Here is a 12,733-nt window from a genome sequence, read left to right on the forward strand (position 1 = left end):
TGTGACACATACACACAGAGAAAGAAAGATAGAAGAGAGGGAGGGGAAAAACAAGAGCGGGGTGAATCACACTACTGCGGTCGACCAAAAAGCTTTTTCTAGATATCATCTCTGTATTTTGGAGTCTAACCATGAGTGTGATTTTCATTTTTAAATAGACTGTCAGGTTGATGTGTTTAATTATAAAAGGCATGGCACACAATGCTTGTTCAGTAATCGCTCAGTGCTTTATGATTTGTAATTATATGATGTGAAATAGAACTTTTATTCATAATTATGGGTTTTTGGAGGGGGTGGGGGGGTGGGGTGGAGTGAGTGTTTAAGCAAAGTGTGTATTATATTGCATACATGAGTGCCTCAAGCGTGTCATTCTGTGATCCAGAATGAGTAGTCTCTGAACGTGCATGTGTGTGTGTCACAGTGAGTCATAGCCATTTGTCCCTCATTGGTAAAGTGGGCATCTTCTCAAATGGGGGAGGAAAGGGGACAAATAACCTTATCTTTTATATTTATAGCTGCATGGGCAGAAGCATGCATGCATGCATGCATTAACATACGCCAACACCCGTACAAAAACATGTGTAAGGTCAAGAAACAAATATCAGGAGAAGATTAATTTTATTATTTCCAACATGAGACTGTAAGAAAATGTGCTCAATCTGTTTCGACTGAAATAAATTCATACATACCACTTATTTACAGTAAAATGAAAAGAACAGACTGTGTTAAATTCAGAGGGCATTATTGTGTTTGAATTATACTAAGCTACTTAGTAAAATAATATGATTGTATTAAAATCAACTTTTAAGAAATCTTAAGAATTCTTGCTCTGACAGTAAAGTCTGAGCTCTGTCACAGTATCGTGTGAAAAGTAAACTGCTGGCTTAGAAAATCACTGAGGTTGGCAGATTTTCTTCCAATCAACCAACTTTGGAAGATAAAGATTTTAGATGGGTTATTTGGTACAATATGTCACACTCAAACTAAAAAAAAAACAAACAAACAAAAAAAAAACTCTGCTGCAGCTGCTATTTTTTGAGAAATGTCGCCACCCTGTGGCAGCTGACTGTGCTGCAGCCCACAGACTCTGCTGCTCCACATGTTACTTAAGAGCTTCATTATAACATTTTTTCATTTACCTCCTTTTATTTCTTATTGCCATTTAAGTGTTGTTTTAATATATTTTTATATCTTACATAAAGCACTTTGAATTGCTTTTTTGTTTGAACAGTGCTACACAATTAAACTGCTTCACTGTACACTATTATCGTCCATAACTGACAGACAGCAAGGACTTATCGAAGCTTTGAGAAGAAGATTTCCTGAGGCTCTGGAATGACTAATGATTTGACTAATACAGTCTTATATTTTAAAAGTGATAGATACACTGCAAATATATTTCAACAGTGTATCAAATAGTTTTAAAGATAAAACATTACCACCAGTAACTGACGACATCAGTGCCTACAAAAATCGTCATCAGTCAACTGATCCTCTCCTCTTTCTCACAGCTCATCCTTTCTGGCTCCAATGGGACATGAGACTCCTGTGCCTTTCAGGCCACAGTAGCCTTTTGGTACCTTCTTCAGGTACTGCTGGTGATAGTCCTCGGCGTAGAAAAACTGCTGCCCCTCCAGGATCTCTGTTGTGATGGGACCGTAGCCTTTTTTATCCAACTCCTAGGGGTAGAGATGGGCACATAAATCAAAAATAATTACTGTCCAGTTGTTCCCAAAAGAAGACACAAGCAGAAAAAAAGAACCATTTGTTTATGTTGAAATGAAGAAACAGGATTCATTTTACAGAAAATATACTTTCAGATTATGAACCAATCAGACTGATTCTGACTAAATCACCAGGCAAGAGTGTTTCTCTAGAAATCTGCCCCATTCAAACTGTATAAATCGTTATAAATATATACATCAAACTTCCTGTGTACAAATTATAAATTAGATTAAATTAGATTATATAGATATATATCTATCAATGATAGATGTATTATAAATTAATTCTTCCTCAGAGATCCTCAGAGCTATTTTTACATGTGCTCATATACCACACTCTATCAATGATAACGGGGTTAAAGCCTGATCCTCAAGGTTAGAATCACTAAAAACAAACCTACAGTATCTGTGAGACGAGTATTCCTCTGCTCAGATTCTGCAACCTGTTTCCACCAGCGAAGTCATGACATAGATTCAGCTCTACTTTCTGCGATTGCTGTAACTTCCCCAGAACGTGCGTGCCTCTTAAATGGTTGTTTTATTCTGTAGTGTATTGGATGTGAACTTTCAATACCTCTTACTAATACAGTAAAGAGTTTCTGCTCCTCAACTAGAAAGCAGGGTGATTGAGTGACAGAAGAAAGGAACATCTTTTTATCTTTGTAGTGCAGCTTGCCTCTGTGGCTCTCTCTGTGGGACAAAGCATCAAAGAGTATCCGCTCTCTTTGAGAACTCCTTAAGACACTTTCACACTTACACTTTTCTAAACACCTTGAGAGAAGGCTTCAAACGCACTAGAGAAGCACACTCGCTCACGCAGGCACACATACACACTCTAAACACCTCTGACAGATATATCAAAGGTGTACCTGCTGTGCTGAGTGGTTTTCTCTATCTAATAATACAAGTGCTCAGTCCTCTCTAGATCACTGCTCCAGAGAGCTGACAAAACAACAAGTTCTTGGTGCACTGGGACTGTCTGTGGGCAACAAGTAGCTCGCATGTACTGTGCTATACCTTAGACCAGTGTGCAGCATGGAGGAGCTTTGCTTTGTGGAGGCGCCAGTTGGCAGCGTTCAGCAAACAGCACAGTGCAGAAACAGAATATATTCAATTCAGGCTCAACCTGGTCTTATCAGCTTCTGCATACGTCCTGCCTCTCTGCATGATACTGTCATGGATATTGTTGGGAATATTTAAGGATGGGGGCCTCGTTCTGCTTAAGGTGGTACTTGAAAATTGCCTGTTAAGGTTTGTAGCTTGCTCCTTCATGGAGGTTGTGGTCATCTTGAATTCACAGAAATGATGATGGACTCCACACAGACAATTTTGTAAGGCGGGAAAATGTATTCAAATGTATTGATAAAGTTTGTCAAAAGACTTGTGCAGCATTATCCACTTTTCCATTGTTGAAATGTATGTGCTTCATATTTTTGCAGAGATATGGTGAAAGAAACATCTTTCATTTTAATCCTTGGACATGATGATGTAAAGACTGTGAGCGGGCACATGTTCCAGGATGTAGCTGTCACTTTAAAGCTGCAATAATCTATATTTTCACATAAACAATGTGTCAAATTACTGTATGTGTAATGTAAAAGGCGTTGTTCATAGTGATTCAACACTGCAATCCTGCCAAGAAGGTTATAGCTCATTGTTTTGGTTCTCTCTCGCTGCTCTCAAACCTTGTTTCCAGCAGCAGCAGGCAGCTGTTTTCATCTGCACAATCCACACTACACAATACCTGTTCAACACCGGACGTAGTTAGTGAGTGGCCGGTGAATATGATGGAGCATTTAGCAGCTGAGGAGCCAGATATCTCCATAGGGATTTGAGACCAAAACTGATCTAGGAGGAGTGTGAATATTGGACTATCATTAGCCAGGTGGCCACAAAGATTATCCTAACTGATCCAAATGGTCCATGTCTGCTGGATTAGCTGTTTTGCTGACATGTTCGCAACTTTATAGGGACAATTTTGTGTTCACAGGTTGTTTTAGTGCCACCAAGTGGCTAAAAGAATCATGACCGTTTCAGGAAAAACATACATATAGGTTGACTACAAACAGGAAAGTCCCTTAGTGAGGTACTGGGTCTGCATAAGAGTCCAGTTCAGGCACATTGGCATAGATTCTACAAGTCTCTGAAAATACGGGAGGGATGAACACCATTCTTCCAAATGATAATCCCGCACTGATTCACATAATTTTGAATGATGAGGAGCTGCCCCAACGTAACCCCAAGCTGTTTTGGAAGCTGTTAAATAACTTGAATAAAATCAGGTATACTGAACCCTTTATTTATTGGTCTGATAGTAGCCAAATTTATAATTAAGTCTCATTACATTGCGCCTAGAAATGTTGGAATCAGTCTATAAAATACTCTCATGCATTATGTGTATTATGTATTATTTGTGTAAAATCTCTCCAGGTTGATAAAACTCCCAGACAAAGTACCAAGTAAATGACCTTAGTGTCCTCAACGATAACTATGTTCCTTCATTCATTTATTTAGCTCAGTTTGTTTTGTCACCTGTCTGTCTATACAACCACTGCTGCTGGAGCTGAGCTGAATAACTCAAGCGTGGAAATAAATGATTTTGACCAGATCAGACTGGTTCTAGTTGGTACCTGTATCAACTAGGTCAGCAGGGGAGTTGTGCGTGTAAGAGGGAGATGATTTAAAGCAAATGTATCACCACTAATTTCTAAGAGGAAGTTCTGTCAGTGAAGGGCAGCAGGGTAGTGTGTAGTTTTGTCCACATGGAGGCAGTGTGGTACTAGCTGTGTATGTGTGTGTTTGTGTGCGTGTGTGTGTTTGCTGGAGGTGATGCAGTGGAGTCAGTAAATCAAAGCTCCGCGCCCCACAGAGAGGCTGAGGCAGCAGCTGACCTCTAAGTCCTCAGTGGCTGCCGCTACAATGTGAGGGCTCTAATCTCCCTGCAGGAAGGACCCAGTGTCCACAAACCAAACTGCAGCACAACGCAGCCCTCGCCATGGAACACCAGCATCATGAGCGTGGACATGTTTACCTTTCAAATGCAAAGAGTGTGCAGTCAGAAGAACCCATTTCCCCTGCCTTTATCCAACAGCATTGTAGTGAACCGGCTGACACAAGCATGGAGCTTTGTACATCATGGCCTAATTAATCAGTCATCACCACCAAACCACTGTAGTAGCGAACCCTCCGGGGCAGAGGATGCTACATGTGAGGAGAACACAAAGTCCAAGAAAAGGTCTGCTATTCCGAGCAAACACACACCCCCGCACCACTCCCTCGCTCTCCATCCAGCCCTCTACAGCAGTCACAACACGGCAGCCATTTTAGATCTATAAATCAGAATGCATGGCGTCACGCCACTGTGTATAACCTTATGTGGCTTCGCTTTCTCTCTCTCTCTCTCTCTCGCTCTCTCTCTCGCTCTCTCTCTCACTGCAGCAGCAGCAGCAAAGGAATGGAGGGAAGAATGTGGATGGTAAAAAATAAAAAATAAAAAAAAAAAAATGGAGAGAGAAAAAGAGAAAATTCCAGAGTGCAATAGATGCTCCTCAAGTTGAGCATTTTGATGCTGGTGCTGATGATGACATTCAAATGATGCAAGAGAAATTCATATACACTGCATATGCATGTGAGGGAAAGGATCGAAACAAAGGGAAACGTTATGAGTAGTTCGTATACATATTACTGAATTTGCGGGGTCACAAAAAGGTGACTTATGGGGACTGCCCTCCTAATTAGAGACAAAAAGCTGGTCCCTGCAAGGTAACGCATTACATCTCCGGGTTAAGATGTTTTGGTTAAGGTGATGGTTACGGTTAGGATTAGGCATGGACTGGTCCTAATGTGTCAGTTAAATCTTGGGGGAATGAATAGAAGTCAATGCGGTGTCCTCTTAAGTGACAAAAACATGTTTGTGTGTGTGTCCAGGGCTGAGCTCACTCAGCCCAGTCAGCCCTTCCTTTCTTCACGCCTGTCGGAAAGACTCCCCTGTCAAAGACATGGCTGAACGGGTGCATCTCTCTCTCTCTCTCTCTCTCTCTCTCTCTCTCTCTCCTCCATCCCTTCCATTGCTGATTCTCTCTCTCTCTCTCTCTCTCTCTCTCTCTCTCTCTCTCTCTCTCTCTCTCTCCCCCATGTGAGCACAGACCACCGCTTCGTGCTACCAAGTCCTCCCCGCTATCCAGCCAAGCGAGAGAGCCCCTCTCGCCATCACCATCGCCAGAGAGACGGCCCTGGGACACAAATAGGACGTGACACCCTGGGAGAGGGTGGAGGTGGTGGAGGAGGAAGAGGAGGAGGAGGAGGAGGAGGAAAATGTACTCTCTCCTCTCTTCCTTACCCCACTGTCTTGTTTCTCTCTGTCGTTTTCCCTCAGAAGGCCTGCGGCTGCAGAGTGGTGGGGAAGAGACGCGCATTGACATAGAGTTTGTGACACCCGATGACTCATGGTGAAGACATTTGAAGAAGGATATGACCTCAATTTTGTGATTTATGTAATCACCCCTTCGTCGACCCCCGTTACTGGTTTATGGTTTCACCAGTTTACTGTTTCTCCTCACCTCCACTGCTGCATTTTTTTTTCTTGGTGTCCTCATCTGAGTCCTGATTTCAAATTCAAAGTCAAAATTGTTTAAGTGGCATGACTTTAATCTAGTACAGGGCTGACAGAGCATGTTGTGCAAGGTTTACAAGGCATGTAGAGTAATTCAGCAGCAGTGGAACAAGCTCTGGGATCTTTTATTGAGTTAAAATTTGTAGAAAAAAATAATCCATTACAGAGAGAGATCCTGCTGATATCCCACGTAACCGCAACTTTCCAGATTCAATTTTGGTTGAGGACCTTTGTCGAATGTCATCACCCCCGTCTCTCTATACTGTAATACTATTACATAAAGGCAAAAAGGTGAAACTCTGTTACGAGAAAAATTCTTATTTTTAAGTGGAAGTACAAATACACATACTTAAAGTAACAAAGTGTGAGTATTCGTCATGTTACAGCAGTAACATGGAAGATCATTTATGAGATGTAAAGGAGGAAGAGGATAAAATAGCATGAAATAAAAAAAAAAAAAACCTGCATACAAGTACCTCAAACTGTACTCAAATAAAGCACTTAGTTACTCTCCACCACTGTAATTCTGAATTTAAAGACCAAAGAAAACAAATGGTTTGTGCATTAACACGGATACTTGATCTCTTTCGTTCACTGCAGTCGCACACCTGAACACTGGCGCACAAAAAGCCCTTCAACATCTTAAAAATGTAAATACACTCTGAGTGCCGCAGACAGCTGAGCCACTCCGTGGCTCAGTGCTGGTAATAGGTAGACTGTGGCTCTGCCTGAAAACACATGAAATGGCCTGACATGATACTTATCGACTAGTCCGCTGCACCACGCTTGCCCCCAATGACCTCAGGGAGAGAGAGGGAGCGAGAGAGAGAGAGAGGGACAGGGCAGGAGTGATGGAGAGAGGACGAAGGAGCAAGACAGACAGGGAGAGAAAGAGACACGGAGATGGTGCAGAGTCACGCAGGGAGAGAGGGAGTGAAGTGAAGGAGGAGAGGAGTATGGGAGAATACCGAGAGACTGACGGAATGAAAACAGACTGTGGTGGGGGGAAAAAAAAAACGTAAACACAATCGCCTGAAAGAGAGAAAAAGAGGGTGAAAGAGGAGCACATGATGCTTCTTGTTCCTGTGAGGTTCTGTAAAAGGTCCTGTATGTAAAAGACTCATGTACATCACTGCGACTGTGTGTGTGTGTGAGTGTGTGAGTGTGAGCTAAAGGATGTCTATTTCCTCTGCGTGTCTGTCTATGCACAGAGGATGAAGAGTATTTTTTTTTTTTTTTGCTGCCCTGCTCTGTTCATCTCTCTTTCTCTCTCTCTCAGCGCGGGTCAGGCATCCATTTTAGCTGGGCTCTAATCTTCAGCGAGCGCGCCTACATTTTGTGAGCGAGGAAGCCAACACTCCTACATTTTGAGAGGGAGAGAGGATGCACGCACTTCAGTCTCGGAGCGAGGCGGTGCACGCTCCTACGTTTTTGTTTTGTTTTTTTTGTTTTTTTTTTTCTCTTTTTTCCAGGGCAGACAACAAGTAGCTCAACATCTGAAGAGCGAAAACGCACAAGATCAGCCCCGCATTTGTCTGAAAAACCAATTGCCTTTTTACATCTCAGCTGCACTGCACTCGACCAGATCTCACTGAAAGATGGCCGTTTACCTTCTGGCGATTTAAAAAAAAAAAAAAAAAAAAAAAAAAAAAGTTGTGTGAACATTAAACCAGTAACAATTCTGTGTTATTCTCTTTTATCTCAGCCGATACTGTTTTAGAGCTACATAAGCAAGATGTCTTGCTGTTATCGATAAGTTCAGCACGCGGCAAAACGACTGTAAGATTTTCATGTAAATCCCAGACAGACTGTAAAATGTGAGCTGGGAACAGTTGGAAGGGTAAATCTGACTTTTGAATACTTTCCAAAACGAGAGACGTGAGCTTCGTGCGACTTGAAGCCCGATTACGAAACCTGCTGATGCCGTGCCACCTTTTAACAACCCCCGGGCTTCTCCTCAAGACTTCTAGCCCCAAACGACCCCCCCCCCCCCCACCCCTCTTTTTTTTTTTTCCACCCATCATCCGAACCCCTGTGCTCTCCCCTCCATCCCCCCTTCAAGCTCATTAAGTTAGGATGCCTTATCAGAGGGCACACTCACCCCTCCAAGGCCCGACACACATGCATGTGCGCATGCACACACACAATATTCAAGCTGGCTTGATAAAACCTATTGTTCATACATGCGCACACACACACACACACACACTCTCACTCTCTCCTCTCTCTCTCTCTCTCTCTCACACACACACACTCATATAGAACCTCTGTTCTCCCGTTTCTCTCTCCAAACCCGAACACATCTCTGACCCACCCCCACCTCGCTCTCTCCTCCTAATCAACTCTTCCCATCCCTTCTCTCTCACCCTCCACTCGCCCCCCTCCCCAACCCCCCTCACCCAGCTCTGGGGAGACACATTTTAGCAGAAAGGGAGGGATAGAGGGAAAGAGAGAAGGGGAAAGAGAGAGTGAGAGACGGGGGGAGACAGAGGGAGAGAAAGAGATGCACTCCTCCTCTCTGCTCTGCTGCCACAGCGGCTTGGCTACAGAAGCCTTTGATGTTCTGCAAATTTCAAATTTCATTATAGAGAACCCCCTTCTCCTCTCCCCTCTCCCTCTCCTCCCCCTCTCTGCTCTCGCGCTTAAACAAGCTTTTCTGCCTCACTCTCCTCCTCCCCCCTTACTCCCCCCCCTCCACCTCCAATGCTGAAGTTAAGAAACTGAAAGCCCTGCAGAAGAGACTCTTCGTATGGGTTAATTATTCATTGGGCTGTGCGTGTATGTGCCAAATGTATGTCTGTCTGTGTGTGTGTGTGTGTGTGTCTGTGCTACATGTGAGTGTGTGTGAGTCATGGGCTGGCAGTGGGGTGGAATCTGGATTTTGCGATGCCTGTCTTATCTCTGGTCGTCTTAGATCGCCTCCACCCACTCGCTCTTGTCACTCTTCCGAACATGAACGCACTTCTCCCGATAGAGAGCATTGGCCTTTTAGGATAACACACACACAAACACACACACATCCATAACCTCACGCGCACAGACAGACGCACACAGCCAGCCCTTCCTCTGTAGAGATGCCATTTTCAAGCCAGGCGTTCTTGAGACTCAGCATCAATGCGGCAAAGGCAGCCATTTCAGGGCAGGAAGCTGCCATTTTGGTTCAGAGCGTGTCAGCTGCTTTGAGAAGATATGTGTCCCAGTGGCCCTCAGATGAAACTGGGGTGCCACTGAAGTGGTTGACAGATCAGTGGTGTCAGCAGCGTTGGTGGGGAGAGAGAAGGGGGGAACAGTCTGAGTGCTCTTTCTCCTCTGGATGTTTAGAAATGTGTGTGTGTTGTGAGTATCTGCTGCCTTTGGTGTGTTGTAATATTAACTTGATGAACCTGAGGCTTGTTGTCTTGTTTTTGCTCGGTTTTCTCTCTGATTATTTACAGGCTTATGGCAGAGTGATTTCATGTCATAGACTGTTATTTTCAGAACAGGTTGCTTGGGGGTGGTACAGTATGTGTTCTGGGAAACTTTTTTCTTTTAGGAAAATTTCATTAAAAACTATCATTAAATTCCTGAAAGATGTAACTCAAATCTGATACTTTTATATGAATGACTGAGGAATAATGTCAGTGTTTCAGGGATTAAAGAACCACAGTGATGGGCCTTATTCCATTAAAGACATTATTGATGGTGTAAAAGAAGCAAAGGTTCATGGATTATGTTTCTATCATCATTTTTCATTTTCTTTTGACAAAACAATTTTAAATCAATCTCACCTCGAGATCCATTTAGTCACTGTTCTGATCACATGAGCATCATCAGCAGCTGGTTTGCTCAGTTGTCATGAACTAGAGATGTTCAAGAAACTTATTGTCACAATGTGCTAAAAGTTGAGTTTGAAGTTCATTAAATTATTATTATATTGTAATAACCATTGATTGACATCATTAAACCAACAGAGGTTAGATTATTTTGTCAATTGCTGTTTCCAAGATCAAGAAAGAATTTTGAAGTTGAAGTTTTCAGACAATGTGGATGAGATGTTATAACAGTGTTCAGAGAAACATCTAAATATATAATATCTATAGATATATAGATTGTAGATATTATAATATATAATATCAGGCATGTTGGCATGTTGTTGTGTGTTATAGTCCTCTCGCTGCTGTTCCAGGCCAGTTGTGCTTTTGTCTCTCTAAACGCTGTGAGAGTGTATGGTTTATAAATGTAGGTGGTGTATATATGTGTGTGTGTGTGTGTGTGTGTGTGTGTGTGTGTGTGTGTATGTGTGTGGGGAGGGGTCACCATCAGTTGATAGCCAAAGGGTGAGGGTCACTGTCAGTTGATAGCCTGTCAGTCATGGCCCTCTGATCTGATTGCCTCCTTTCTTTTTCTTTTCCTGCTTTTCCTCCCCCACCTCCCCACCTTCCTGGTCCCAGCTGCCACTCCTCTCTCACCTCTGACCCCAGCCCAAGGCCAAGGTTGGGAGGTTGTTGTCATGGCAACTTGACAGGCGTGTGGCCTGTGACTGTTGACCCCCAGTGTCCTAAGTAACCATGACGACTGTAATTTTCTCCCCTCTGCCCCCTGCAAGCTTGTCCATGAATACCATTTTGAGAGTTCAGAGACGAGCAAGTCGAACTGATGGAGGGATCAATGGATAGATGGACGGAGGGATGGACAGATGGACGGAAAGAACAAAAGGGGGACGCGTGTGCCGCTGAAAGGGAGAGATTTAGAAATGAGTTTAGATGACCTAACGACCCTCTTCCTCTCTTTCAGTTTAAGAAAGGGGGTGTCACCGATTAGATGTAGCTGGGGATCAACTGAACAGAGGTGGCTTTACTTAACTAAACAGCATCCAACTCCAAGAGGTCACCACTCCAGAGGCTTTTAATTGTTATTCAAATAACACCTCCACACTACAGCTTAGCCCCACTTAAAAGTTATAAGAGATGATGGCAAAATTATGTTTTGTTCGTTCTGATAATTCTCTGCTAAAACAGAATCAAATACACAAACATAAACCATTAAAAGTTAACACATGACTTTATACCATAACATAGGAAGTGGAGCAGTGCTTTTTATGTTATGTCTCAATTCTAAACATCAAATTACAGAAAATGTGAATCAGTCTTCACACTTTTTCAACACACGCTCTGCCGCTCCTGCCTTACTTGACGTGTGGTTTGGTTATATGTAACTCCATGCTTGAGTAAATGTCATAATGAAACCTTGTGATGTGTGTGTGGGTGTTATACCTGCTGGAAGGCCACTTTGCTCTTTAATGCAAGCTCCTGTTGAGTGGGGCTGGACGTGTAGATGGCTGAACGGTACTGAGTACCATGGTCGTTCTGCTGCTTCATACCTGTGTAAACACACATAATCACCACAATCACCGCAGACACAATGTCATTTGCATTAAAAAAAAAAAAAAAAAAAAAAAAGGTTTTCATAATCATGTCATCATCCTGCATCTTGAATTCATGAAGCTAAATGAATTCAAAGATCACAGCAGATTCAGGCTTTCATTAAGGAGGCCTGCGGTGTGTAGGTGTACGGGCTCATGTAGGTGGGTGCATTCTCCTCTTCTTTTTTGTCATCCATGTGGCACTGTCAAAATTTTCATCAGCTTTACATCAGTGTGTTTGGAGGAGGCCCAGGTCTAGTGTACCTTGATTAGGAGGCCAAACAGCTGCCGTCACTTCTATGCTTTTCAGATGCAGCAATCGCGAGCACCCCTGGCATCCACAGACCTCCCTACAGCAGCCTTCTCCCAGTCTCCATCTCTCACCATCTCTCCCACTCAGCCTTTGTTTCTTGTTGCAACTGAAGAGAATCTTTTTTTTTTTGTTTGTTTCGCTTCATCTATCTTTCTAAATCCTTGTCTTCCTCAATCTTCGGCCTCCTGTTATGGGCTGGTGTGAGTGGCATGTTTGTGTTTTCCTTTAAGGCTTTTACAGCTTTGCCTTTCAGCCCACTGACATCGACAGCGGCTTAGTTCATCTGAACAACAGACTTCCTCCTCTTCGCTGCCACTGTCACTTAGGTTGGTCAAACTGTGGCTATCGGGCAGTGATTTCCGATGAAAATGAAGGCGCAAAGATGAGAGGGCGCATCAGGGGGGAGCTGATTCTGCTTCTGTTGGTGCACTCGGAAACTTTTTGCAAGTAGTGTATTTATCATGCTTCCGTTTCTGTACTTGTGTCTTGTTGTTGTTTTCTCCATCTCTTCCCTGTTTTTAATACATTTTTTTTAAATCAGTTGTCTTGGTCTCTTGAGAACAGCAAAACAAGCTGCAAACACAACAACAACATACTGTATTATCTCCTTCTAAAGCCGATATGTGAACATGTTGGCACACAGTTGCCCATTAACACATCAGACACGCAGCCACATTAAACAC

The 12,733-nt window shown here is 43.1% G+C and overlaps 1 protein-coding gene across 1 annotated transcript in view; it reads right to left on the reverse strand.

The window, feature by feature from the left end:
• Positions 1 to 601: 601 nt before the first annotated feature.
• Positions 602 to 12,733, reverse strand: part of msrab (methionine sulfoxide reductase Ab) — a 32,963-nt gene continuing 20,831 nt past the window's right edge. Inside the window, exons 5-6 of the mRNA XM_071498395.1 lie at positions 11,589 to 11,695; positions 602 to 1,679 (exon numbers count right to left, since the gene is read on the reverse strand). Of these exons, the coding sequence (XP_071354496.1) occupies positions 1,506 to 1,679; positions 11,589 to 11,695 (281 nt within the window). The 3' untranslated portion in view covers positions 602 to 1,505. The remainder of the gene's footprint in view (positions 1,680 to 11,588; positions 11,696 to 12,733) is intronic.

The sequence above is a fragment of the Trachinotus anak genome, unplaced genomic scaffold (genome assembly GCF_046630095.1).
Source record: "Trachinotus anak isolate AG129_WGS33_773 ecotype Australia unplaced genomic scaffold, CSIRO_AGI_Tana_v1 ptg000015l, whole genome shotgun sequence".
Classification (NCBI taxonomy): Eukaryota; Metazoa; Chordata; class Actinopteri; order Carangiformes; family Carangidae; genus Trachinotus; species Trachinotus anak.